Genomic DNA, 26,821 nt, shown 5'->3' on the forward strand with positions numbered 1-26,821 from the left:
AGGCCCACAGATTGTGGGGGAATTGAGCAGCGGACAGTACACTCCCCACCCCCACTGGAAGCAGAGATCTACCTTGACAAAGAGCTCAAAAGTCAAATAAATGTCTGGGAAAATGAGCAAAAACCAAAAAAATCTATAATCTTATTTTGGTGGCAAGGAAGATCAAAACATGCAAACACAAGACAACAAAGTCAAAGCTCCTACATCCAAAGCCTCCAGGAAAAATATGAATTGGTCTCAGGTCATGGAAGAGCTCAAAAAGGATTTTGAAAATCAAGTAAGAGAAGTAGAGCAAAAATTGAGAAGAGTAATGAGAGCAATACAAGAAAATTATGATAAATGAGTCAACTGCTTGCTAAAGGAGATTCAAAAAATGCTGAAGAAAATAACTGTAAAAAATAGACTAAACCAAATGATAAAAGAGATTCAAAAAGCTGAGGAAGAAAAGAATGCCCTAAAAAGCAGAATTGGCCAGATGGAGAAGGAGGTCCAAAAGCTCACCGAAGAAAATAATTCCTTATAGATTAGAATGGAACAGATGGAAGCTAATGACTATGAAAAATCAAGAAATTATAAAACAAAACCAAAGGAATGAAAAGCTAGCAGACAATGTGAAATATCTCATTGGAAAAACAACTGACCTGGAAAATAGATCCAGGAGAGACAATTTAAAAATTATGGGACTACCTGAAATCCAGGATCAGAAAAAGAGCCTACACGTCATCTTTCAAGAAATTATCAATGAAAACTTCCCTGATATTCTAGAATCACAAGGTAAAATAAATATTGAAAGAATCTACCATTCACCTTCTGAAAGAGATCTCAAAAGGAAAAGTCCTGGGAATATTGTAGACAAATTCCAGAGCTCCTAGGTCAGGGAGAAAATATTGCAAGCAGCCAGAAAGAAACAATTCAAGTATTGTGGAAATGCAATCAAGATAACAAAAGATCTAGCACTTTCTACGTTAAGGGAGCAAGGGGCCTGGAGTATGATATTCCAGAAGTCAAAGGAACTAGGATTAAAACCAAGAATCACCTACTCAGCAAAACTGAGTATAATACTTCAGGGGAAAAAAGGGTTATTCATTGAAATAGAGGACTTTCAAGCATTCTTGATGAAAAGACCAGAGCTGAATAGAAAATTTGACTTTCAAACACAAGAATGAAGAGAAGCATGAAAAGGTAAACAGGAAAGAGAAATCATAAGGGACTTAATAAAGTTGAACTGTTTACATTCCTACATGGAAAGATAATATTTGTAACTCTTGTGACTTTTCTCAGTATGTGGGGATTTGGAGGGATTATATTCATATAGACGGAGGACACAGGGTGAGTTGAATAGAAAGGAATGATATCTAAAAAAATAAAATTAAGTGGTGAGAGAGGAATATATGGGGAGGAGAAAGGGAAAAATAGAATGGGGCAAATTATCTCTCACATAAAAGGCAAGAAAAAGCTTTTTCAATGGAAGGGAAGAGAGGGGAGGTGAGAGGGAAAAAGTGAACCTTACTCTCATCACATTTGGCTTAAGGAGGAATAGCATGCTCAATTACATATTCAATTTGCTATATAACACTATCTTACACTTCAGGAAAGTAGGGGAGAAGGAGATAAGTAGGGTTTGGAGGATGATTGAAGGGAGGGCAAATGAGAGGAGAGTATAATTAGAAGTAAATACTTTTTAGGAGGGATGGAGTCAAAAGAGAGACTAGAATAAATGAGGGGCAGGATTGGTTGGAGGGAAATATAGTTAGTCTTCCACAACATGACTTTTATGAAAGCCTTTTGCATAACTGTGCATGCATAACATATATTGAATTGCTTGTGGAGATGGATGGGGAGAGAGGGAGGAAAAGAGGTTGGAACTCAAAGTTTTAAAAACAAATGTTAAAAGTTGTTTTTACATGCAACTGGGAAATAAGATGTACAAGCAATGGGGTATAGAAATCTATCTTGTTCCCAAAGAAAATAGAGGGGATGGGGCTAGGAAAAGGGAGGGGTGTGATAGGAGGGCAGATTGGGAGAAGGGGTAATCAGAATGCACGCTGTTTTGGAGTGGATGGAGGGGAAAGACAGGGAGAAAATTTGGAACCCAAAATCTTGTGGAAATAAATGTTGAAAACTAAAAATAAATAAACAAATTAGAATAAAAATAAAATAAAGTAAAATCAAATAAAAAATAAATGATCAAAAAAAATTGTCTGCAGTAATTTTATTTTACTTTTAGTACCCAATACACTTTAGCCCTTATAACAACAGCTCAGGACTCCAGAACTCAAGTGATTCACTAGCCTCAGCCTCCCCAGTAGGCAAGAATTACAGGTGTGTGCCACCATGCTTAGCTACCTCTATCTTCTAACAGTAGCTTTGCATTTAAGATTCACTTATAGAACCCTTCCTCCATTCTTTATAACCTGCTTGTTGAAAAGAAAATTCTTTATTTGGGCTTTCCACACTGATTAATGAGGCAAAACTCAGGACAAAGAGAATTAAAAGGAGTTCATTATAAGTACATCTAGGTAGAAACACATTGACAGACTGATCACTGAAGATCAGCAATGGCTTTAAGGTGGGGACAGCTTTTATAGGTAACTTTAAGACAGTCCTGATGGGTCCATCTCAGTAAAAGAGGTGGGGCCCTTGCATCTCAGTTCCTCCCCATGGTAATGAGAATGTGACAATTTGCAGGTAGGGGTATATGACAAAGAGCAGGTAATGAAAAAGCTGCAGACTTGGTGTCTCCTTTTCAACCACAGCCTCCCCCAACATTGGTTAATAAGTAGGGCTGAGAACAAAAGGATACTGAGTCACCACAACTTCCAAAATGCTTACCTATGTTCATATGCATCTTCATCATCAAAATCATCAGTCTTTCCAATGAAGCCCCTTTGACTTTCAAAGACAAAAAATTTAAAAACAGAATTAGACGTACTACACAGCAATAATCTAAATGTCTTGTTTAAAACACTTATAGTCACCAAAATTAAAAGGTTCCCCAAAAAAGTCCAATGTCAATATCTATCATCAGTACAGCTAGCCTTTTTTGAGTCATCATTCAGTAAACTGTATTTTTATATGGATGATCCCCTTCTGCATATTTTGCTTCCTTAAGAGATTACTCCCTTGTGTATATAAAAATCAACTTACTTCTCATTTTCTTCAAATGATGATGAAGGGTATATCTGTTTTTTTAATCTGTCAATGAAGTCAAAATGTAGAATTAGGTACTATTTAACTCACAACAATTCACCTTTTTAAAACACTTTCAGGTTTACAAAATTCTTGCCTCTCAACAACACTATGAGATAGAAAGTGAGCCCAAAGAATAATGTTTAAACTGTGTTGTCTAGATTCCTTGGAAATACATTTTTTATTTGTGACAGTGCTACTTACTGAGCCCAGTTCTTTATGTTCTAGGAAATATTAATTCCTGAGTAGGTTGGTTGTTGCCCTTTGTTCTGGAAGAGGACCAAAATGACATCACCATGGTAAAATCAAGTTTCAATGTGTCAGACTGTAACTGATCAGACCAATACAAGCTCGGAATGCTCTACCACAGATTGGGCACAGATAGTCCATCTGAACATTTGGGGTGGATGCTCCACATTTGCGCATCTTACATTTCTTTTGTGCTGTCTCAATTCTACTTTGCTCATAGACCACAGCACCCTTTCTGATGTGGGCACACCATGCTGAGCGATCCTGTGCCAGTGTCTCCCATGTCACACAATCAAATGCAAAGTTCTTCAGAGAGACCTTGAGAGTGTCCCTGTATCGCTTCTGCTGACCACCATGTGATCTCCTGCCCTATGCAAGTTCTCCATAAAATAGTCTTCTTGGTAAGTGTACATTTTACATTTGAACCATGTAGCTAGACCATCAGAGTTGTGCTCTCTGAAGCATAGTTTGAATGCTTGGCAGTGTAGTTTCAGTAAGGACCTCAGTGTCTGGTACCTTATCCTTCCAGGTGATCTTCAGAATCTTCCTAAGACAGTTCAGATGGAAGCGATTCAGTTTTCTGGCGTTGCACTGGTAAACTGTCCATGTTTCACAGGCATACAACAATGAGGTCAGCACAATGGCTCTGTAGACCTTCAGTTTGGTAGTCAATCTAATACCTCTTCTCTCCCAAACTTTTCAGCAGAGCCTCCCAAACACTAAGTTAGCTCTGACAATACATGTGTAAACCTCATTGTCAATGTGTACATCCTTGGAAAGTACACTACCAAGGTAAGTGAACTTATCCACAGCATTCAAAACTTCTCCATTTGTTGTAACTGATGGTTCCACCTATGGATGGTGTGGTGATGGTTGATAGAGCACCTGTGTTTTCTTGGTGTTAATTATTAGGCCAAAATTAGCACAGCCAGCAGCAATCATATATGCTTTTTTGCTTCTCAGTTTCAGAGGTTACATTGAATGTACAATCATCTGCAAACAGAAAATCACACAGCAACACTCCCTCCACTTTGGTCTTGGCTTACAGTCTTTTCAAATTGAAGAATTTACCATCAGTATGGTAGCTGACCTTGATGCCATATTCATCCTCATTGAAAGCACTTGGATGAAAACATCATGCTAAAAAGCACCCAGCACTGTTTCACTCCATTGGTGACTGGGAAGGCAAAAGAGCATTGTCCACTATCCAGAACTCAGGCAAACATGCCATCATGAAATTGATGTTACAATACTGATGAATTTCACAAGGCAACCAAATTTGACATAATTTTCCATAAACCCTCATGCCTAACAGTGTCAAAGGCCTTGGTCAGATCTACAAACATTGTTTACAGACTTCTGTTCTGCTCCTGGCATTTCTCCTGGAGTTGTTGGGCAGCAAACACCATATTGACTGTTCCTCGGGCCTTTTTGAAGACACACTGGCTCTCAGGTAGATGACCATCTTCTAGGTGAAGGATCAGCCTATTAAGGAGGACTCTAGCAAGAATTTTGCCAGCAATGACTAAGAGAGAATCCCGCTGTGATTATCACAGGACAATCTATTCCCTTTACCCTTATAGAGATGGACAATGGAGGCATCCTTGAATTCCTGGGGAATAACCTCCTCTTGCCATATAACCTGGAAAATTTCAGGTCAGCTTTTGTGTGAGCAATGGTCCCCCTACCTTGTAAATCTCAACTGGAATAGAATCAGCACCAGGTGCTTTGCTACATGAAAGGAGCCTAATGGCCCTCAAAACCTCTTCTTTAGTTGGAAGTTCATCTAAGGAGGGACTGACTTCAACCTGAGGTAAATGGTCAATGGCCTCAGCATTGACTGATGATGGTCTGAGAACACTATGGAAGTGTTCAGCTCATCTCTCTAGGATCCTGTCCTTATCACTAATCAATGTGGCTTCATTAGCACTGAGTAGTTGTGATGCATCATAAGTTTTTGGTCCATAAATAGCTTTCAGGGGATCATAAAAGTTCTTTGGATTGTTATTATCAACATAAAATTGAATTTCATCTGCCTTCTTACTGAGCCAGGAGTCCTGCATCTCTGTAAGCTTTGTTTGTGCTTTACTTTTGATGGAATTAAATGCTGCCTTTTTAGAGATGGATGAACTCTCCTGATGGTAAATCCTTTGGAGCTCTTGTTGTTCATTTAGCAGCTTCTGAATTTCCCCATCATTTTTATCAATCCAGTTTTGGTGTTTGTGAGTGTTCTAACCCAGATGAGCAAATGCAGTGCTGTACACCAAATCTCTGAAAGCTGCCCACTCCCTTTCTACTTCACTGTTGTCAACTGTGAATTGACTCAACTTTCCCTCCAAGTTAGCAACAAACTGTTCATGCTCAGAGAAGAACTCTAATTTGTTGACATTAATTCTTCTGGTAGTCATTTTGCCTTGGTGGCAGCACTTTTGATGAATGTGAGTATTTAGCTTGGAAAGGATAAGCACTCTGCACCGCACATTGCCTTCATCACTCTCACATCCTGTCTGTCTCTTCTCCTTACAATCACATAACTTATTAGATGTCAATGTTTGTTGCGAGGGTGCATCCAGGAAGTTTTATTGCATTTATGTAAATAGAAAACAGTGTTGGTGATGAGAAGGTAGGGTATATTGAGGGAGGACCAGTACCTTTGTTGTACCTTTGATGGCTGCCAAGCCCTTTTCAGGGCTGCTTTTCACCTTTGGTGTCCACCTGTTCCACCCTACTCTCATCTGTGGCTCCAAGAAAGTGCAGCATGCACAGCAGCCACACCCCCAGTAAAACATTTTGGTAGACAGTCCAAAACAGGTTGAGTGTAACCAAGGGATCTCAAACCCATTGGTGAGTTAGGGATGTGTCTACCCCAAGCATGTGAAGACTTCCTCTGGTGGAATGGGTGGATGAAAACAATTTGTTCCAGAGGCCATGAAGGCAGCTGAAGCAGGTAATGTGGAGCACTTAGAGTTTGGTTAGACACCAAAAACGCCAAGGTCATCCACTGCATCCTCAGCCATCACCAGTTGTCTTGACTCCTTACTGCCACTGGACTGTGATGACTCTGGAGGAGAGAGTGAAGCTGATAACTTTGTGCAACTCTGCCTCACTTAAATCCAATTTATGCACGAATCAAAAGACATCACCCATACCATTTAACTACTATACCTCAAAGTCCTATGGCAACAGGCAAGTGATGAAGCAGCAGGTGCAGATATACTGGGAGCAGTAGTCACAACCCTGCACACAGGAGACCCAGGCCATAGGGTCATTTCTCACTGGAAGCAGCAGTGGGATTCAGCAGCCCCCTAGGTGTCTGAGTGGCCTTTTGAAGATTGCAGTGCTCACCTCCTGGTGTAAGGAAAGGGGCTAAAAAAAGCGCCCTAAAAATTGTCTGCTTACCCAACCCTGGCCTGATTACTATGGCAGGCAAGGAATCTCACTATGGGGTAGAAACACAAAAAATGTACAAAGATGATTCCATTCACCACTGGCACATGGAACATGTGCACACTAATAGACAACACAAAATTCAGTAGATCTGAAAGACAAACCACTATTGATGCAAGGGAATTCAACAGGTATTATATCCAAATAGCATCCCTGAGTGAAACAAGGCTGGCAAATGAAGGACAGCTTACTGAAGTTGGAGCTGGATACATATTTTTGTGGAGATGTGCTGTGAAGCTGGCATAGGTTTTGCGATCAAAACTAATCCAGTCAGCAAGCTGGTGTGTCTTGCAAAAGGACCGAATGACAGACTCGACAATGTGATTGCTACTCTCAGGAAAACCCCATGCCACCATCATCAGTGCCTATGCACCTACCATGATAAACCCTGATGAGGTCAAAGAAACATTTTATGAAGATCTAGAGACCTTTATCATCAATGTGCCAAAAGAGGACAAGCTTATAATTCTGGATGACTTTAATGCTAGAGTAGGCTCAGACTACCACACTTGGCAGAGAGTCCTAGGGAGGAATGGAGTTGGAAACAGCAACAGCAATGGTAATTTACTGCTAAAGAAACTCCTGAGTACAGAGAAGGAGATGTCCTGTCTTTTTATGCAAGAGTCAGCATAGTTTCCATATTTAATTCTTATATTACTCTAAAGACATATAGAGGAAGGTTGGAGTTAGGGTACCTTTCTGAAGGAAGTAGGAAAAGTGGGAAAGCAGGACTTCCTTCCTTTTTCAGAAGTTTTAGTAGCAGCCCTACATAATTTGAGTAGTCTGGCTCAATGGTCTGGGGGAAGGTTGGGGATGAAGGAAAAGAATAATTAGGGAAAGAATGGCTTACCCAAGGACCTGGATTTAGCAAGAAGTACGAGTATAAGATACTCTGAGGAGGAGAGAAGGCAAATAGTGTAGAGTTTGTGTGGATTTGGCTATAGATATATCCAAGATGCAAGGATTAAGCATTCCTGTTGCTCTCCAGAGAGCTTTCCCCAGCGGCCTAGGACAGTGCAGACTATGAGGGGTTGTTAATAACAGAGGTATATTTTTTATCTCTAAATACACTTGGAGAATCTTCCCCTATGTAATAGCAAGACTACAGGTGGTCCTCTGGGATAAGTCCTTAGCACTGCACTGGGAGCTAAATGAAGTGGCAATATTTTTTAGGAGAGCTATGTTAACAACAAAATAGGAATAAGACAACAGTGAGAGCTGAGGGGGAATAGCCACAATGGAAATTGAGGAGAATAAAAGACTACTAAAAAAGCATGAATATCTGGATTTAAATCTCTCCCTGCCACTCCTCATGTGACCATGTTCCCCCAAAGATCCATTTGGTAGATTGAAACTGAGCAAGCATTCATTGTACGTATTCTGTCTAGTTTACTGGGAAGGAAATATACAAGAATGTTCCTTCTTACACCTTGGATTTCAATTTCTTTTAACCATCTTCTAAACAGATGCAAGATAACAGCAGAGTATTTTTTCTTTCCTTCCATTGTCTACAATTACCAGAGAAGTTTACTGATTTTTATTTTTATGTTATATTTTAAATTTACTACTAAGTCTATTGTGTTTGTCCTTTGTTCTTGAAGAGGACCATGACATTAGAGAAATGATGATCCAACTTGCACTTGACTTTGTTTTGAGTGAGGGAGGGCTGTGCAAAGTCACCAGCCTCACTTTCTCCCCCTGAGCCATCTGAATCCAGTGACCAGATATTCCTCAGAATGACTACAGATGGCCCAGGATGCAATGGGAGACCTTGGCCGTTTAGGCTAAGGCCTTTTCAGGTACTCACTTAAATTGAGGTAATGCCCATTCAGTAAACAGGCCTATTATAGTTGCCTGACTGGTCACAACCACCACAGACAATATCAAAGGTCTCACTGAATTTTTTTTCATCAGACAAAGCCCAAGGGGAGTTTATATTGTCTTCAAAGTTGTTTCTTGAGTTGTGGCTGCTAGTTTAAGCTAAATAATTAAAAAAGGTGAAGAATATAAGGGAATCATCCTGTGGAATAACAACAGAGGATAATCTATTGCTATATAGAGGACAATTAGGAAAACATAAATTACAGTTGCCCAGTAAATTTCTTGGGTGTAGCTTCTATATGACAAAGATTAAGTAAATAAGTTATTGGAGTGTGGAAGGAAATAGTACAATTTTCGCTTCTACTTTGTGGGGATTAGGGATGCAGTGCCCTGGCTTTTTGGAAAGTCCTGTAAAAATGTTGACCCTCCCTTAGTACCAGAGAAGTCTGAATTATCATAATATATGTTATATTATATATTATCATAATATTATTTGAATTATTATAAATGACATAAAAGAATTATTGTAAAAGATAAAATATATTGGTATTATACAACGCTATACATATATTTTATACATTTCTGAGCTTCTAAACTTTTTCTGTGTCATCTGCTTGCCTTCACTTGTCACCTGTGGCTTCTGCAAAACTCCCCAAATTCCCATTTAACTTCTTATGCCAACTCATAGTATATCAAAACTGCAACGGGGAAAGTTGTGATGTGGAAGGGATGAATGTAATATTTACCCTGAAAGATCTAGTTTCAGAAAGAGGAAATGAGTTAAGTTTATAATCTTTAAGATCCCTTTCAAGACCAAGAGACTATGACATGGTGTAACTCTTTTCTAGTACTCTTAGAAAAGTACATTGGTCCCTAAGAGACATCTATCAAGCCACCACTAATGTCTGCATCTCTCCCTGACACAGGTGTGCCTAAGAAAATAGGAAATAGCTCAAAAATATTGGGAAGAATACAACAATATTGTAGAACATTGTAGAATGTAGTGACATAGGGTTCTCTATGTCAGTTCTCTAGTTCCAAGAATTTGAGCAGTCTATTAATATGCCCCCAACATACCAAACATCCCCAAAATTCATACAATAGAGGAAAATACAGATATACAGAGAGTTGCTTAAAAATAGCAGACCACTAAAGTCACACTGCACTACCACAAGGTTTCTCATCTGACTCCCCAATTCCTCTTCCCTTGAAGCTACTCAGCAAAATGTGAAGCATTATCAATAATCAGTTATAAACCAGTTCCAAGAATTTAATTTAGATGTCTAGGTTCCAGTGAAACACTTTCTTAGGTACTTTGATAACTAAGGCTATCATCAGGGTCACCAGAGAAAGGTCATTATTTGATCAATACTATCTCAACTTGCATCGCAAAACATCTTTATTCCCTGAAAAGTAGCTGTTGTAGGCAATTTACATGATTATCCCTTGACACTCCCTTGGATCTTAAACCATCTTTCCAGGTTCCTAGATTTGTAACCATGAGAGTCATCCTTGATTTTCCCTTCTTCCACTCTCTATATCCAAGCAGTTTCCATGTCTTATCAGCCCTCACTTCCCAACATATCTGTCTCCTTCTTTCCCACAACTGGAGCAACTCCAACATTATAAATCTGGATGATTGGAAAGAGTGTGGTTTGCAACAGAAATAAAGATGTCTGGGAAAGGAGCAGGTTTAGGGGTTGGATAATGAATTTTTGGGGGGATATGTTGAATATGAAATGCTGATAAGACAGACAACTAGGTGATGTCTAGCAGGCAGCTGATGACCTCCGAAAAGGAAACCTGTGAGTCCACAGAAATGTAATAATATTGTTAATCTAGCTGGTTATATGATATTATCTGGGTTAGCAGGGATATTTTATCTATGTTCCAGATGCTGCTGCTTAATGTTAGCAGTTTTATTCTTTGTGAGTTCCCATTAGGGTTTTCTTCCTTTAAGTTCCTGCAGTTGTCTACAACCAATAATCCTTAGACTGGAGTGAGATAAGAGCAGGTTGTGCATTGGGGGGGGGGGGGGAGGGGCAAGAAAGCATTATCATGTTAAAAATCTGATCGTCTTTTTGTCTTACCAATACCTAAAACTTCTTGCATACTAAGATTAAAATTAATCCTGTATCATTTTCTTATTGATCTTATTTATGAGTAATTGATTTTGCCCTATGACTGCTTTTGTCCTACAACTGCTTAAGTAATGGTTCTTTGTCACTAAACTTAGTTCAGAGTTCGGCTGGTCTATAATGGGTTAAGTTTCAAAATCCAGCTCTCCTGCTCAAAGGAATTTTGCTAACCTTGGGGTGTGTGAGAAAGTAAGAGAATTTGGGCCTGATATCTTCATTCCACCAAGCTATCCTTCAGGGATGTCTGGTTTGCTGTCCAAAAGTCTGAGTCCCTGCCTCACACTTGCTCTCAGACAATAAGCAATTCTTAGTCTCAAGAGAAAATAATTGGGGTCGTTGCTAGTCCCCATCACCAGACTTCCATCCAGCTGTGCCTCAGCTCCATAACCAATCATGCTGCCTTTAATTCCACTATGTCCTCCACCTTGCTTTGTTCTTTGTTCTGTACTCTCCAAATTCTATATAAGGGTAACCGTCCTCTTGCTCAGGCATTAATATAGGCAATTCATTGACCCATTTGCTAGATAGCATGCCATTGCTCATCAACGTTGTCTTGCTCAGAGATCTGCCTCAGTTTATCCTTTTGTTAAAATTAAATTGTGACAATCCTTAAGTTTTAAAAAATTCATTTTTTTATTTCATTCTCTTTTCTAAAAAAAAAATAAGTCCTTGAGAAGTTATAGAAGAAACTATTTTGTACACTTAGTCAAATGGAAATTCTACACAGTAAATGTCCACAAATTCCACATGAATGAATGAAGGTTGAATTATTAAGGATTTGTCTGATAAGGGGTTAAAAAAATTTTTCATTTTTCTTTTTCCAAGGGGTGTTGATGTGGGGAGTGGGGTGGAAAGTGCAGGAACTTTTCATCTTTATTTTTCAGCCATTAGAAGTTGGGGGAAAATAATCAGAACATGTCTGAATCTTGTGATCTAAATGAGTAGGATAAACTAAATCTAATCTACAGTAGCAGGTGGTCAAAAGAGGGATGTATTAAATTAGAGAGAAGTGGCTCCCTTCCAAATCTCTTTCTTCCTTTTTAGCATTTTTAAAATAACTATTCTAGGAATGGCTGTAAAAAAAATCATATATGAATGCAATAGAACATTATTGTGAAGTAAGAAAGGACAAATATGAAAACTTTGAGATATATGTGAACTAATATAGAGTTAATAAGCAAAAAAATAATATTAACAGTGACTTCAACAATAAAAATCAAAAGATCATTAAAAGGAAATTGAATGCTGAACAATGAGAGGAGAGGAAATCATCATCAAAGATCCTAGAGAAGAGATACTAAAATATTCCTCTTCCCTCATGCCAGAGAGATGAGGGACATCTAGGACAGAATATTGAATATCATGTCAGACAAATTGTCTGGTTTTAGTATGTTCAATTATTATTTTTTCTCACAAAAATGAAGGGCTGACTATGGGCATGTCCTAATGTATCTGAGTCTTAGTTTTTCCATTCTTAAAATAAGGGATGTTGGATTAAATGAATTTTAAGATCTATTCCAGCTCAAACCACTAATCCCATGACTAAAAGATCCTTATCAACCAGAATAGAGATGAGAGGAGAAAAGGGGTAAAGAAATGCAAGGAGATTCAAGAGAAATTAGTTGTGGAACTACTTTTTAGTACACTGCAGTTCTGTCCTTTCACTTATATTGCTTTTCTCTCCCATAGTGGTTGACAGGGCAAAGAAGGTGGAAAACCCTTCTTAAAATCAAGAGGAGCCAGATTCTAGACACACATTTGGTACATACAATTATCCCTTTCATATTGCAACTTCCCCCATTGTGGTTTCAATATAATGCAGATTGACATAAAGGAATTTGGGGGGAGTTTTGTGGGAGCTGCAGACAAAACACGAAGATCAGAAAAGAACACAGAAAAAGTTTAGAAACTCAGAAATGCAAGATTGTTATTTTTTTTTAGAAAAGACATTCCTTACTATTGTGCTATAAGAAATGATGAACAGGAAGACTTCAGAGAGGCCTGGAAAGACTTATATGAACTGATGCTGAGCGAAAGGAGCAGAATCAGGAGAACTTTGTGCACAGCAGAGACCCCAGCGTGCGAGAGTTTTTTCTGGCAGACTTGGAACTTCGTAGCAATGCAAGGACTTAAAAAAAAATTCCCAATGGTTTTCTCAGGTCTTCTGAAGGTCTTCCACATCCAGAGAAAGAACTATGGAATTCAATCGCAGAATGTAGCAGATCATTTCTTTGTGTGTGTGTATTACGTTTCATTTTGTTATATGATTTCTCCCATTCAGTTTAATTCTTCTACACAGCATGACTATAGTGAAAATGTATTTAATAAGAATGTTTGTGTAGAACCTATATAAAATTGTATGCCATCTTGGGGGGGGGGAGGAGGGAGGGAGGGAAAAATAATCATCTAAGTTATGTGGTAGTGATTGTAGAACACTGAAAATAAAATTAATTAATAAAAAAAGGCATTCCAGTAGACTCTGGCATCATATGAGAAAAAGGTAAGTCCTCAAATGATTTTCTAAAGGAAAATGAAGGTGGAGGATCTACCCCTATGGATTTTATGTGGGTTTTCTAGATTCCAGGGGCATTGGGTCCCTAAAGCCTACAATGTGAAAGGAATAACCATACTCAGTTGTGACCAGGATTACAAGTCATTTAACTTCCTAATGTCCCATTCAGAGAAACTATTAACATAGAATTCCTGGAATGAGGCAAGAAAATACAGAAAATCCTGAGTCACTGAACAAAAGTTTGTGTAGATTCTGAAAAGAACCCTCAATAAACTCTACATCCTTCTCTTTGCATCTGCTACCCTGCCTGGTTTCAACTCCACAGAACAAGATTCCTCATTTACTCCCTGGTGTCCTTGTCCTTGCCTCTTCCTGACTCTTCTGTGTGTGTGTGTGTGTGTGTGTGTGTGTGTGTGTGTGTGTGTGTGTGTGTGTGTGTGTGTTGTCTCCCCATTTAGATTATAAACTCCTTAAGAGGAGGAATTGACTTTCTTTTTATTAATTTTATCACCAGTGCTTAGCACAGTGCCTGGCATGGTGGTTGATAAATGTTTATTGGATCGGATTAGTGCAGTGTATAGAGTTGCTGGATTCAGAGTTAGAAAGACTTGAGTTCAAATCCTGCCTCAGACACTTACTAGTTGTGTGATCCTGAGCAAGTCATTTAACCTCTGTCTCCCTCAATTTCCTCATGTGCAAAATGGATATAATAAAAGCACCTACCTCCCAGGGTTGTTGTGAGGAATATATGAGACAACATTTGTAAAGCACTTTCCAAACTTTACAGCACTATATAAATGCTAGCTATTATTATTAATTATTATTATTTCCTCTGAGGGATAAGGATGGCTTCTGAATATCTCTTTTAATCTTAGCTGCTCCCTTTTCTATTTAGCTAGAAAGGTGAGGGCTATCTTCTGACCTTGAAGGACATAAGACTAGGTGAGAAAACCGTCATCCAAAAGTGCATAACAGTATTGACTTGCTCCATAGGAACAGTTGATAGGTTATGAAAGAGATACTTAAAGTTACATTTAGCATGAAGTCATCATCTGAATTCAAATGTTAACTTAAATTTGGTTGAGTTCTTTGAGAGAATTTCTCCAGTACTACTAAAATAAGCTCTTAAAATTACATAGACAGTAGTGATTCCAGTAAGATGCAAAAGGAAAGAATTGAAGAGTTGCAGGTTAAAAAAAAAACTCAAAAGATATTGTATTTTACAAGTCATTCCCCAATTGATAAATGGTCAAAGGATACGAACAGGCAATTTTCAGAGGAAGAAATTAAAGCTATCTGTAGTCATATGAAAAGATGCTCCAAAATCAGTAATGATTAGAGAGATACAAATCAAAACAACTCTGAGGTACCCCATCACACCTATCAGATTGGCTAGCATGACAAAACAGGGAAATTATAAATGTTGGAGAAGATGTGGGAAAGTTGGAACACTAATTCATTGCTGGTGGAGCTGTGAGCTGATCCAATCTTTCTGGAGAGCAATTTGGAACTATGCCCAAAGAGATATGAAAATGTGCATACCCTTTGACTCAGCAATATTGCTCCCAAAGAGATCATAAAAATGGAAAAAAAACCCACATGTACAAAAATATTTATAGCATCTCTTTTTGTGGTGTCTAAGAACTGGAAATTGACGAAATGCCCATTAATTGAGGAATGACTGAGCAAGTTGTGGTATATGAATGTAATGGAATATTATTGTGCTATAAGAAATAACAAACAGGCAGACTTCAGAAATACCTGGATAGACTTACATGAACCGATGCTGAGTGAAGTGAGCAGAGTGAGGAGAACATTACACACAGTAATAGCCACAGTGTGTGAGGACTATTTTTGATAGACTTAGTCCTCCATGTTGGGGCTGGAAGCTCAATTCCGTGTGGACAGTCTCGGGCGGGTAAAGGTGGGAACTTCTAAATCTTAGAGCTCTCACAAGACCCCCCCAGGAAACGGCTGGGAATCGAGGTGAACCGAGCTATCTCGTGTATTTCCGCCTCTTCCCGTGAGAAACGTGATGGGAGAGAGATCTCCCCGCCCTCGAGATTGTCCCGGATCTGGGCACACTATTGTTATCTAACAGCACGGTATTCAGATGCAAACTATGCGACTGGAGAGTTAAGTAGGATCAGGGAAGCCTGAAAGCTCTCTTAGCACGTGAGGAGCCAAAGAGGACACAAGGCTGCGCTTTTCCTCTTCTCCTTCTCTCCCCTCCCCCTCTCTCCCCACTTGTACTTCTACTTCCAATCTCTTATTGTAAGATCTTTGCCTCCTTGGGAGATCCCTCTCTCTCTCCCTCCTAAGGAAGAATCCCCTGCACTTATAACCGAGACCCTGAAATAAAGCTTAACCCTTGTTCGACTCTGGAACGTCCTTTCTCTCATATGCGCACCCGGCGTGGCCAGCCGAAGACCTCGGGAGGTGAGGTAAGAAAGACTCGGGTAGCCCTCAGGCCTCTAGGTCTGGCACCTCCACAGCAAGGCAAGGACCTAAAACATTTCCAAAGGACTCATGATGCAAAATGCCATCCACATCCAGAGAAAGAACTATGGAACACAGACTGAAGCACACTATTTTTTCTTTTGTTATGTTTGTTTTCATTTGGTTTTACTCATGCTTTCTCCCATTCATTTTAATTCTTCTATGCAACATGACTAATGTGAAAATGTGTTTAATAAGAATGTATGTGTAGAGCCCATATAAGATTGCATGCCATCTTAGGGAGAGTGGGGTAGAAAATTTAAAACTTATGGAAATGATTGTTGAAAATTGAAAACAAATAAAAAAATAAATTTGAAAAAAAAAAAACTAAGGGAGAAAAAAAAAAGAGATTGTATTTTGTTCCTTCAAAGGACCAAAATCATCAGGTACTGATCCTCTCCACTATGATGGACAGTGAAATGAAATAAGATGAGTAAACTAACTTCATTTTTTATGATCTAAATGCTGTATACTTTGGGGAGGTAATTTTGCTTTTTTTTTTGTGATACAAGAAAGTTGTAAGTAAAAGTTGTAATAGTTGTTGGTTGAGGACTGCTCCCAACCAGTCTCAAATTGGACTTAAGGTTCTGTGTAAGGTATTTTAAGATGACATGTGGTATGGAACATGTAAGAAGAGTGTTTAATACGGAGGCAAAGATGGAGGGATAGGGCATCACTTTTATCTGAAATGGACAAAAGAGGGTTGCACACACTCAATGCACATACAGAATCTTTTCTTTGTATCCTGCTGTGTGTATGGAAATGCTCCTTGTTCCGGGCATTTAAAGAACTTAACAAATAAAATAATATGAAGCAGCTTATCAAAATTAAGGATGAATAATTATCCATTCATTCTAGAAACATGGCTCAATACAAGTAAATTTCCTAGATACTTATGAAACATAAGCTTTAACATCAAATTTCTAACTTTTATGCAAATTAATAGACACAGCTAAGCCTCTTGTTCCAAAAGTGAGAAGTTGTTTTTGGAAATCAGTAATTGTGTATCATTTAGCTTACTTACTTACGTAATAGATCTGATATTTCCAAGCATTTCAGATATCGTTGATAAGGTGCTATATGTTGCCTCTGAAATGAGGACACTAAGTTTTCTTTTTTCATTTCTAAAGGAGAAAAAGAATTACACAGTTGCATTTTATCTCTGCTTCATGCAAAAAAGAAATTCTCCAAAGTCTGAGAGAGGGAACACTTCAGATATTTCAAATGAGATAATATTTGTAAAGTGCTTAGCACAATGCTTGGCACACAGTAGGCACTTATTATTATTAAATTATTATTAATATTATTAAAGCTGTTTATTCTCTTAATTGAATTTAAACAATATTTCTAAAACACATATTTGCAAACTTATTAAAATCACTAAACTCATATTTTTTTCAGGTTTGGAAAGATACATGCATATGCTTTAGCCCTGAGCATTTTAGAAGTTCACAAAATAAATGAAGAAAAATGATTTTTAATTTGCTTAACCAAATATATATATACCTAGTTTAAGCACATTTGCCCTTAAAATTAATTTGATTACTTAGTACTCAGAAAAGTATAAAACAAGAAAGCTATTTAAGCCCAGTTTTTATATACTTATTGAATTACTACTGGTAATCTTTAAAATCAGGGTTAAATTTTATTAAGAAACATCCGATAAAGGTAATGGGCAAAAAGGGGTTTAGGAGAAGCTATATTTTGGGTCATTTCGCCCAATTGTGTTGATATTACACGTGGAAATGTGGCACCCATGCTGCAGGAGAGGAAGGGAAGTTCCCTGAAGGACAGCCTTGTGTATGTGAGGGAGACTTTGAATTTGATGTAGAATCTTAGAAACAAACAAAGGGCAATTCTACTGACCAGGAAGAGAGAGAAAACTTTTGAATAGTTAATGGGAGTCCTGAGACACAGGCACGTGAGAAAAACTGACATCACAACATGTCCCTTGATTCCCATGTCTATATCACAAGAGATTGCTAAGAATAAACTATTCCAATGACCAAACACAATTCCATAGGACTTATGATCAAGAATACTACCCATGTCCTGACAAAGAGGTGGTGGACTCAGAGAACAGATTGAAACTTTTTTTTTTTAGATGTGGCCAATGCAAGAATTTATTTTGCCTAACTACAAAAGTTTGTAACAGGGATTTTGTTTTTCTTCATTTCTCAGTGGTGGTGGGGGAAGTAGGAGGCAGTGATAAAAGGCAAATCTTCATGAAAATAAAATAAAATTTAATTTTAAAAAAGAATGCACTACTCTGGCAAGATTATTCTATTTTTAGTTGAGCTGAGCTCTACCAGGTCCAAAAGTCCATTTTCTTTTGTGTATTCTATCTTCTATCTACACTAATCTGTACAGCGTTCCTTAGTTTTCTTTTACTACTTTTATAAATATGTTTACTACTTTTACAACTATAAATAAAACTGCCCATGTTGTCTTTTGTAAAATAAATATTTTGTGAGAGGGAACTAAACTGGCTCAGAGGAAGCTAACAGTTACCCTCTCAGACTAGGGTAGGACTACTTTCCTCTCAGAGAACCAAGGAAAGGAGATTTTCTTCTGGACCAAAGTAGAGCATTATACTCCAAACCTGAAAATGTGTGATGTATAGTTCATAGGATACACAAGAATAATTGAGTCCTTCAACTCAGGAGCATGATAAAATCTCAGCTCAGCCAAAGAGAGAATGTTATCACTAGTAAAATCTGCTCAGTGACTTCATATTTATATTGGTTTTTGATTTCTCAATGAATAAGAGAAAGAGTGAGAAGAGGGAGAGAGCCTGGAGCTGAAAATAAAATAAAACAATGAAAACAAGAGGAAAACCTGTCCTTAGTAGCTTCTGGTTATTCAGGTACTGGGTATCAAGGGATATATTGAAGAGACACCTTTTCCCAAATGCCTGTGGTCTCCTGTTAGCCATTCAAAAGTTTGCACTTCTCCCTCCCTCTCTCTGCTTTTCCCAGTCTTTGCCCACTCTCTGCCAAATCCAAAGTTACATTTCCCTTACACATAGCATATGCAATGTCACAGTCTCAGAAGCCTCTCACCCCATCAGGAGTCACATTCCGCTGTTACACACAGCATTACAGAGTTATCTTTCAGGAAACCAACCAATGCCCCAGGGACAGGGGTGGTATAGAAATTGGGTGTTATATGAGGATGGCACTGCAAATTCTGAACACCAGTAGAAAGTACAGTACTAGCTTTTAAAAAAAATAACACGCACATAGAAGTGTGTGTGTGTGTGTGTGTGTGTGTGTGTGTGTGTGTGACAAAGAGAGAGAGACAGAGACAGAGAGAGAGAGGAGAGGGAGAAGGAGGAGAGGAAGAGGGAGAAGGAGAGACAGAGACAGAGAGAGGAGGAGAGGGAGAGGGAGAGAAGGAGAGACAGATAGACGAGAGAGACAGAGAGAGGGAGAGAGACAGAGAGAGAAAGAGACAGAGAGAGACAGAGACAGAGAGGCAGTTAAACATGGGAAGGAAGGTCAAATTCAATTCAACAAGGAACACTTATTAAGTTTACTAGGGCTCCCCTCTCCACAAGCAAAGCCTTTTAGTATACTGTATAAATATGAATTGTTATTTGAGGAGCTAGGCAGGATGACTGAAGATTTACTTTACAATGAGAAAGACATGAGTTCAAATCCTATCCCTTAAACATACTAACAATATCAGTGCAGGAAAGTCTATCACTGTAAATTACAGGTGATAGCCTCCTTGTCTTGTGGAGGGAGTTTTCCATACCAAGAGTCCTCATATAAATGAAATAATAGGTCAAATTTTTTTTCTTTAGATGAACTTGGGCTAAGCACTGTCTGAATTTGAATACTCACTTACTCTGAAGATAATGGACTGACCACTAAGATCTGTAAGATCTGTAAAATCTGTAGGAGAAGTAGGTCCCTTACTTATGTAAGTACTGAAAGGCCCATTTGTGGATAGGAGGCCCTACCACATGAGGGTCATCATTGTATGTCTCTAAAGAGCAGAATAGACCTGTCTAGCTTATTCACCCCTGCCCCACTTTTCTCCAAAGGAGACTTTCATTCCTTCCAGGAGGGGAAGCAGGAAATTGGAACCAGAGGCCAGTCTGTACTCTTCAGAGAGAGGTTCTGAGCTAGAATTATATCTGTCTTCTCACTTAAATATTATTAGTTTAGGGGATATGATTGGGTTCAATCTAAGTTCTGATCACTTTGTCATTTTGGAGGAGAAGAGGCACCCTAAGCTTTATATCCAAAGTTTGAGCCCTTTTCCATCTAATACCATTCCACCCTGAATACACATATCAAATAGTGAAGAAACACATTTATCCAAGTCACAGCAAAACAGAAATCAGAGAAGGTATACAAAGGACAATATATATCAGATAATATAGAGTGAAAGTGCTCTCCCATTGGGAAAGAGATAACTTAGGCTGATCAAGAAAGATTGTCCTAGATCTCACCCAAGGGGAAATTCTCCAATCTCTGGTGTAGCAAGCTGGGGATAGGGTCATGATAGAGACTGTCAATTCCTCTCTTGTCTTCCTAGAGTCTTTTCCTTCAGCAACCTAAAGTGGTATTGGCCCCTTCCACCTTCCGTCTTAAAGCTGGAAGCCAGAAGAATCTGAAGTAACTCAATGCTTGAAGAATGCTGAAATTTGAGGAGTCCCAAACCATAAGACTGCATCACTCACAAAACAGGAGTCAGGGCCAGAAAGAAGGTCAACTGCCAGCTCTCCCTAACTAAGGGAGACTGCTGGCCACCTCAAAGGCAAGTGGAGGTTGTTAGAGGTCAAGAGGGGTCTCTGCTTCTTGTTTGCAGAACTAGGAAGGAGAAAGGGAGAAGGGACTATTGGCTTAGGAAGCTCAAGGAGCTCAGGGGAAATGGAGACGGATATGGGTGCCCTCAGTTATTCTTCCTTGCTTCCCTTCCTTGCTTCCCCAAAAGCATTACCTAATAAAACTGGAACCAGTAGTAAGTTTCTTGATGGATCTCCAAAAGAAAGAATCCTCTTTGGACTGGTGCTTGTGCTCATGGGTGATGTCTTCAGGTATGTTTCCAGTTGTGGATGGGTTTGAGGCTGAGGTTGAGGCTGAGGTTGAGGCTGGTAAGAAAAGGGAGGGAGAAGAAGGCATGTTGAGTCCTTCAGAGTTTGGGGCTTCAGTTAAAGTTTTCTCTGATGGAGAAAAAACTTTCTCCTGCTCAGGTGCCTTCTCCAGCCTATCTTCCTTTTCCTTGTCCTCTCTTTCTCTTCCTTCCTTTTCTTTTGTCATAATGGTCTTTTCATCTTTTCTCATTTTTCTTTTTTAAAAACTCTTGTAACCAACTATCATTTAATTTCATCCTCCTGTTCAAGGTTAGGTCCAGTTTTCTCCACACTCCCTTAATTAATTTATTTCTTTCTCAGCTCCTGAGAATCAAGGAGTACAGGAACCAGAAAGATGAGTCTAATGGGGTAAAGAGAGTCTGTTATCTCCCATTCATATTTTCCTCCAAAAAGCTCTCAACCTCACTGAACCAACTCTTTCCCTAGTGCAGACACTCCCCTAGGAGTGGGTTGGGGAAAGAGGAGGTCAGCAATAGCAAAACAGAAGATTGGGAAAGGGGAAGACGGGTGAGATAGGACTCTGTCACTAAGGAGTATCAGAAACCTGATGCTACTAGAAGGTCAGTACTGGAAAAAGAACTCAGTAACCATGGCAACACCAAACTACAGGTTCTTACTCCAGAAATCAGGTCAAGCTGGATAGGGGTAGTTTAATCTCCGGTCTCAAAAGAGAACACACACACGCACACATGCAGAAGAATATTCAGAGCCTCTTTTTCCCTGAAGATTTAGGCTACAAAACTTAAAAGCTCCAGAAGAATAAAAGCACAGCACAAAGACTGTTCATTTTAACACCATTTTTTCAAGCATCTCACTTGGTACCTGCTTCAAAAACATTATTAATGGACTTTCAGGTTACTTGACCAGCAAGATGGAAGACTAGACATTTTCTCTGATTCTCAGGACCTCTCAAACCTTTCTAAAATAGAAATTATACATCAGAGATAAAGCGATTTCAGCTATCAACATGGTCTAGAACATCAAGAACCAAAATAAGGTTAAAAAACTCCATGAATTAACACCTAACTGGCATTCACTCAGTACTCCTCCCTTCTTTCCATCATGTTCCTTTCAACAAGGTTGCTCAAGCCAGCCCACAAAACATAAACAAAGGAAAATAATTAAACATTTAATAAGGCAGAAGACCCTGTGGATTTCGGAAAAGCATGGAACTACAACATGCTTTGCCTGAGTAGTTTACAAATATAAATAAGAATTGTGAGAGCAGAATTTGTGACCTACACAGGACAAATAATTGGCAAAATAAAGTGAATCAGCGAATCTAAATAAAGAAGCAAGAGAGAGGACAATTGATTGGAAATGCAAACACATAAAAGTAAAGGATACTTGAAGAAAAAAGCAATAAAATTAAAAGAAAACATACTCTCAATTCAAGCAAACCATAGTGATCTTAAAGACAGGACACACAGAGACAACCTAAAGACTATAGATTTCCTAGAAGAATGAGACAAGTCAAAAAAACTGAATTCCAGGTGGCACAATGGATAGAGCACTAGGCCTGGAGTCAATAAGTAAAACCTGAGTTCAGTTTCAACATCAGATCCTTACTAGTTGTGTGACTCTAAGCAAGTCACTTGGCCCTGTTTGCCTCAGTTTCCTTATGTGTAAAGTGAACTGGAGAAAGAAATAATATACCACTCTAGTATCTTTGCCAAGAAAACCCCAATGGGGTCACAAAGAATTGGACACAACTGAAAAATGACAACAACAAAAATAAGAAATACAAGAAAACTGCCCAGAATTCTGAATACAGAAAGGAAATAACAATGGAAAGAATGCATAGATCACCTCCAGAAAGAAGCCCAAGGCTTAAAACTCCAAGACACATAGTGGATAAATTTAACAATTCAATTCGGAATCAACAAATTCTGTCAGAAGAAAGACCTTCAAAAACAGGAAAAAAAATTCAAATAGCGGTCAACTAGTCTGTTGCAAACAGAGAACACAGAAAGGAATGGAATGATGCTTTCCAAAAAGCAATGGAGCTCAAGATGCAGCCCAAGGTGATCTACCCTGCAAATCTGAGCTTAATCATAAATAAAGAAAGGTGAATATTCAATAAAAAGAGGTATTTGAAATATCCTTAGAGAGAAAACCAAACCTGAAAGACTATTTGCTTCTCAAACACCCCAGGCAATGGAAGTATCAGAGGCAAATGTAGCAACCAAGGACAGCAACAGAAACAGACTAATAGTGGAGAGACCCTTACGAGACTTCTTTCTAAATGTACACAAGGAGATAATGAAGGCAGAAGTCAGGTGGAGGTGATGGTGGAGAGGTAGGCTTGGGGCTTCAGGGATTAAACCTCACTGCACCCTGCCTATGGGTGGCTTTTTGTGGGGCTCAATTACAAAATGCAAGCGTGCATGAAAGGGAGGACAGGAGGAGGAGAAAGATGGAGGGTCATGGTGAAGTTTACGGCTAGCAACAAGGAGAAGGTCTCTAAGGAAGAAAAGAGTGGAGTATGTAAGGAGGTAGGGAGTGGGCAGTTGTGGTGGTGGGAGGGGGTGTCACTGATGAATGATCTTGTGGGTGAAGAAAGATGTTCTGTGAAGAGATTTGGGGACCTTCCATGGAATGTATCAGTAGGGATTTAGTGCTTGGAGAAACTATTCGTTTTGCCTTGGTTGGAGGGAAGTCAGAGCTCCTGGAGGCACTGGTAGCAAGGAATATGGGAAGGCATGGACTTAAGGGGGCAATCTTGAGGCAAATACAGAAGGAAAATGACCAGGGGATGGACATAGGGCAGTATTGGGATGCATAATTGAGGTTGTGGGGGAGAAGGGGAAAGGAAAGCCCTGCAGAAATTGGTATTTTTCTTGAAGCAAGGCACAGTGGAAAAGAGATAGCAGGATCAAACTCTACAGGCAAGTAGAGTGAAATTGTTTAGAGGGGAGCCCAAAATGAGTACATCCTGGAAGTTTTGATTCCATGAGAAATGCAGAGGATAGAAAGGTACTAGATAAAAATATAGGGGCCATGAACCAGAGAATGGAGGAATAGAGTAGACAGAAAAGGAGGATGGATAATGAACAGAGTGAAAGAAATCCTTTCCAGAAATTAGTATAGAAAATAAAAATTTGAAAACTAATGAACTGCACAAGTTAAATAAGGGAGATTGTACATGATGGAGAGGAAAGAAGGGGAAGAATAAAATAACTAAATAAAATATGGAAATAAAAATTAATAAATGAAGGGTTAAAATTCTGTGTATAACTGTAACAGAATGCTAAAGTAAGGAAAAATAATTTGTGATGACCCACAGGGTGGCAAAGCAGAAAAAGTTGGTGATAGAATTGCTTACGAACTGCAGGATTGCATGACAGGAGGTATCAGGATAAGGAAAAGGACTTGAATCAATATTATGTCAACTAGGGAACAATGTTTGCTAAAGAGAAGGAGCCAGAGTTGTTTGATCAAGGGTGTAAAGCTTGGGGTGATTTAGAAGAATTTTGGAGTCTTGTGGGCTACCTACATGCATGTATTTGGCCTACACATATGTATTCAGGCTACTGCATGTAAAATCAATGAGTTTCTCATTAATTTGAGATAGTTCTTGATTCCTGATTTTTATGATCAACAGTCATGGCATCAAGGATGGGATTATCCTGATAGACTTGAGATGGAGCAAAATAATTAGTGACTGAAAAGCAGTTACCACTAAGCAGTCAAGAAGTCCGGCATCTTCTATCTAGAAAGCCTCCTATAGTTGATTCCATTCTGCCAGCCATGGAGAGGGAATCTAACTGAACTAAATTCCAGATAAAATGTATCTGGGCTGATTGTCACATATGGTCATGGGATCCTGAACATCAAAGGTACCTTCCTAGCCAATCTGGATCAGGAAAAAAAAGGAGCAAAAAAAAGTATCAGCCAAGTGTTTTATTTGTCAAGTATGTTGTTAGCATTGTCTTTTGTGTGTATTTCTTGATAATATATATATATGCATATACACATGTATACACACACACACATACTCACACACAGAGTCTTCTAAAAGAAATAACAGGGTAAGGGGATAGAGAATGGTGACAGAATAAGAAGGATAAGGAATGGGATAAGGTGGGATAGAGAAGGGTATGTAGATTAATGGGAATGGGATAAAGAGGGAACAGCATATATATGTATAGATTTGGAAAGGTATAAAAATCTAAATTCAGAAAGAAATGAGAATAAGGGGATAGAGGGTAGAGAGAAGATAAGGAGGGATTCTTGGAGGTGGGTTAGGTTAAGGAATATGAGGGCAAGGCAGCAGATAGAAGTAAAGTAGTGGAGTGAGAAGGGATAGGAATAGTGAGGAAAATAGGAAAGAGGAAAATATACAAGTAATTATAGTGTAGAATGTGAATGGGATGAATTTATCTATAAAATAGAAACTGATAGCAGATGAAAAATTTGAATTCAGCAATATGTTGCTTTCAGGAAATGCTATACATATAAACATAAAATAAAAGTCAGGAGTACAATTTATTATGTGAAAAGGCAGGGATAGTAATCATGATCTTAGACAAAGTAAAAGTCAAAATCAGATTTAATCAAAAAAGAAAAATGGGGAAACTACAGTATGTGTCAGCCATATTAATCAATAGTTTTAGGCCATATAAAATAACTAGACAGTATTAAAAAAAAAATGAGGAAACCTACCAAAACAGACACAGGAACTACACAAATATAAACACAAAGCACCTTTTACATAAACAAAGTTGGATCTGAATACCTGAGGTAACATTTATTATGCATGGGTAGGTAAAACTAATATGATTTTTTAAATGACAATTTTATCCAACTAATCTATTTGTGTAATGCCATCCCAATTAAATTGCTAAAACTATTATCTTACTGAGTCAGAAAAAATAATAACAGGGTTCATTTGGAAGAGCAGAGGGTGAGGAATTTCAAGAAAACCAGGGGGAAAGATGTGAAGGAACTAGATTCAGTAATATCAGACCTTAAACCATATTATTAATGAAAAGCAGTTGAAGTGTAAAATTGATCATTTTTATTATTTTAAATTTAAATTTTCCTGTCTAAATAAAACCTATATACCCAAGAATAAAGGGAATGCAGAAAAATGGGGAATGCAGTGGGGGGGAACTTCCATAGAAAATCCCTCAGACAGAATGTGATTGGGTTAGAATATTGTGGTATAGAAAATGATGAACTGGTGGATTGAGAAAAATATGGAAAGACTTGGATTTATAGAGGAAGATGTTATACACCTTCAGAGAAACAGAAGACAAACAGAAAACAGTATAATACAGTCTTAGGTATATGTTTTTGAGATTATATGTGTAGATATGGATATCTGTTATATATGTATATATATACATATATATGTATATATACATGCATACATATGCATACACACTTAATTGTAGCCATGGGGGAAAAAGAAGGGGAAAAATAAAGTAAAAAGTGTACAGCAAAGGACAAAAGAAAACATGCAAGGAATCAAGATAAGATGGACAGCTCTGAAAATAATGTATCATTCATTATATAAGCATTCTTGAAATAGAAATTTATTGCTTTATATTGAATCTTTTCTTATGTTCTGCTGTGTACATGGCAATGTTTTTTTCCCCTTATTTTGCATTTAAGTTTAGAATAAATTAAAAAACTAAAAAAAAGGATGAAGCAGAAAACAAAAGAAAGCAATTGAGGAAATATAAGCTTAATTTCATAATTTTAACTGTAAAATTAATTAATTTGATAAGATTAAAAAGTGACAGATTATATAAGAAAATAAAACCATACAATCTGTTGCTTGTAAGAAACACATTATTAAAATAAAGACATATAGAGAATAAAACTGAGAAGCTAGGGAAAAATTTACTATGC

The 26,821-nt window shown here is 38.3% G+C and overlaps 1 protein-coding gene across 1 annotated transcript in view; it reads right to left on the minus strand.

Moving 5' to 3' along the window:
• Positions 1–21,516, minus strand: part of LOC140504964 (phosphatidylinositol 3,4,5-trisphosphate 3-phosphatase TPTE2-like) — a 111,730-nt gene extending 90,214 nt beyond the window's left edge. The window contains exons 1-4 of the mRNA XM_072610451.1: positions 20,809–21,516; positions 16,884–16,979; positions 3,148–3,195; positions 2,833–2,892 (exon numbers count right to left, since the gene is read on the minus strand). Of these exons, the coding sequence (XP_072466552.1) occupies positions 2,833–2,892; positions 3,148–3,195; positions 16,884–16,979; positions 20,809–21,152 (548 nt within the window). The 5' untranslated portion in view covers positions 21,153–21,516. The remainder of the gene's footprint in view (positions 1–2,832; positions 2,893–3,147; positions 3,196–16,883; positions 16,980–20,808) is intronic.
• Positions 21,517–26,821: the final 5,305 nt, after the last annotated feature.

This window comes from Notamacropus eugenii, chromosome 5 (genome assembly GCF_028372415.1).
Source record: "Notamacropus eugenii isolate mMacEug1 chromosome 5, mMacEug1.pri_v2, whole genome shotgun sequence".
In the NCBI taxonomy this organism is placed as follows: domain Eukaryota; kingdom Metazoa; phylum Chordata; class Mammalia; order Diprotodontia; family Macropodidae; genus Notamacropus; species Notamacropus eugenii.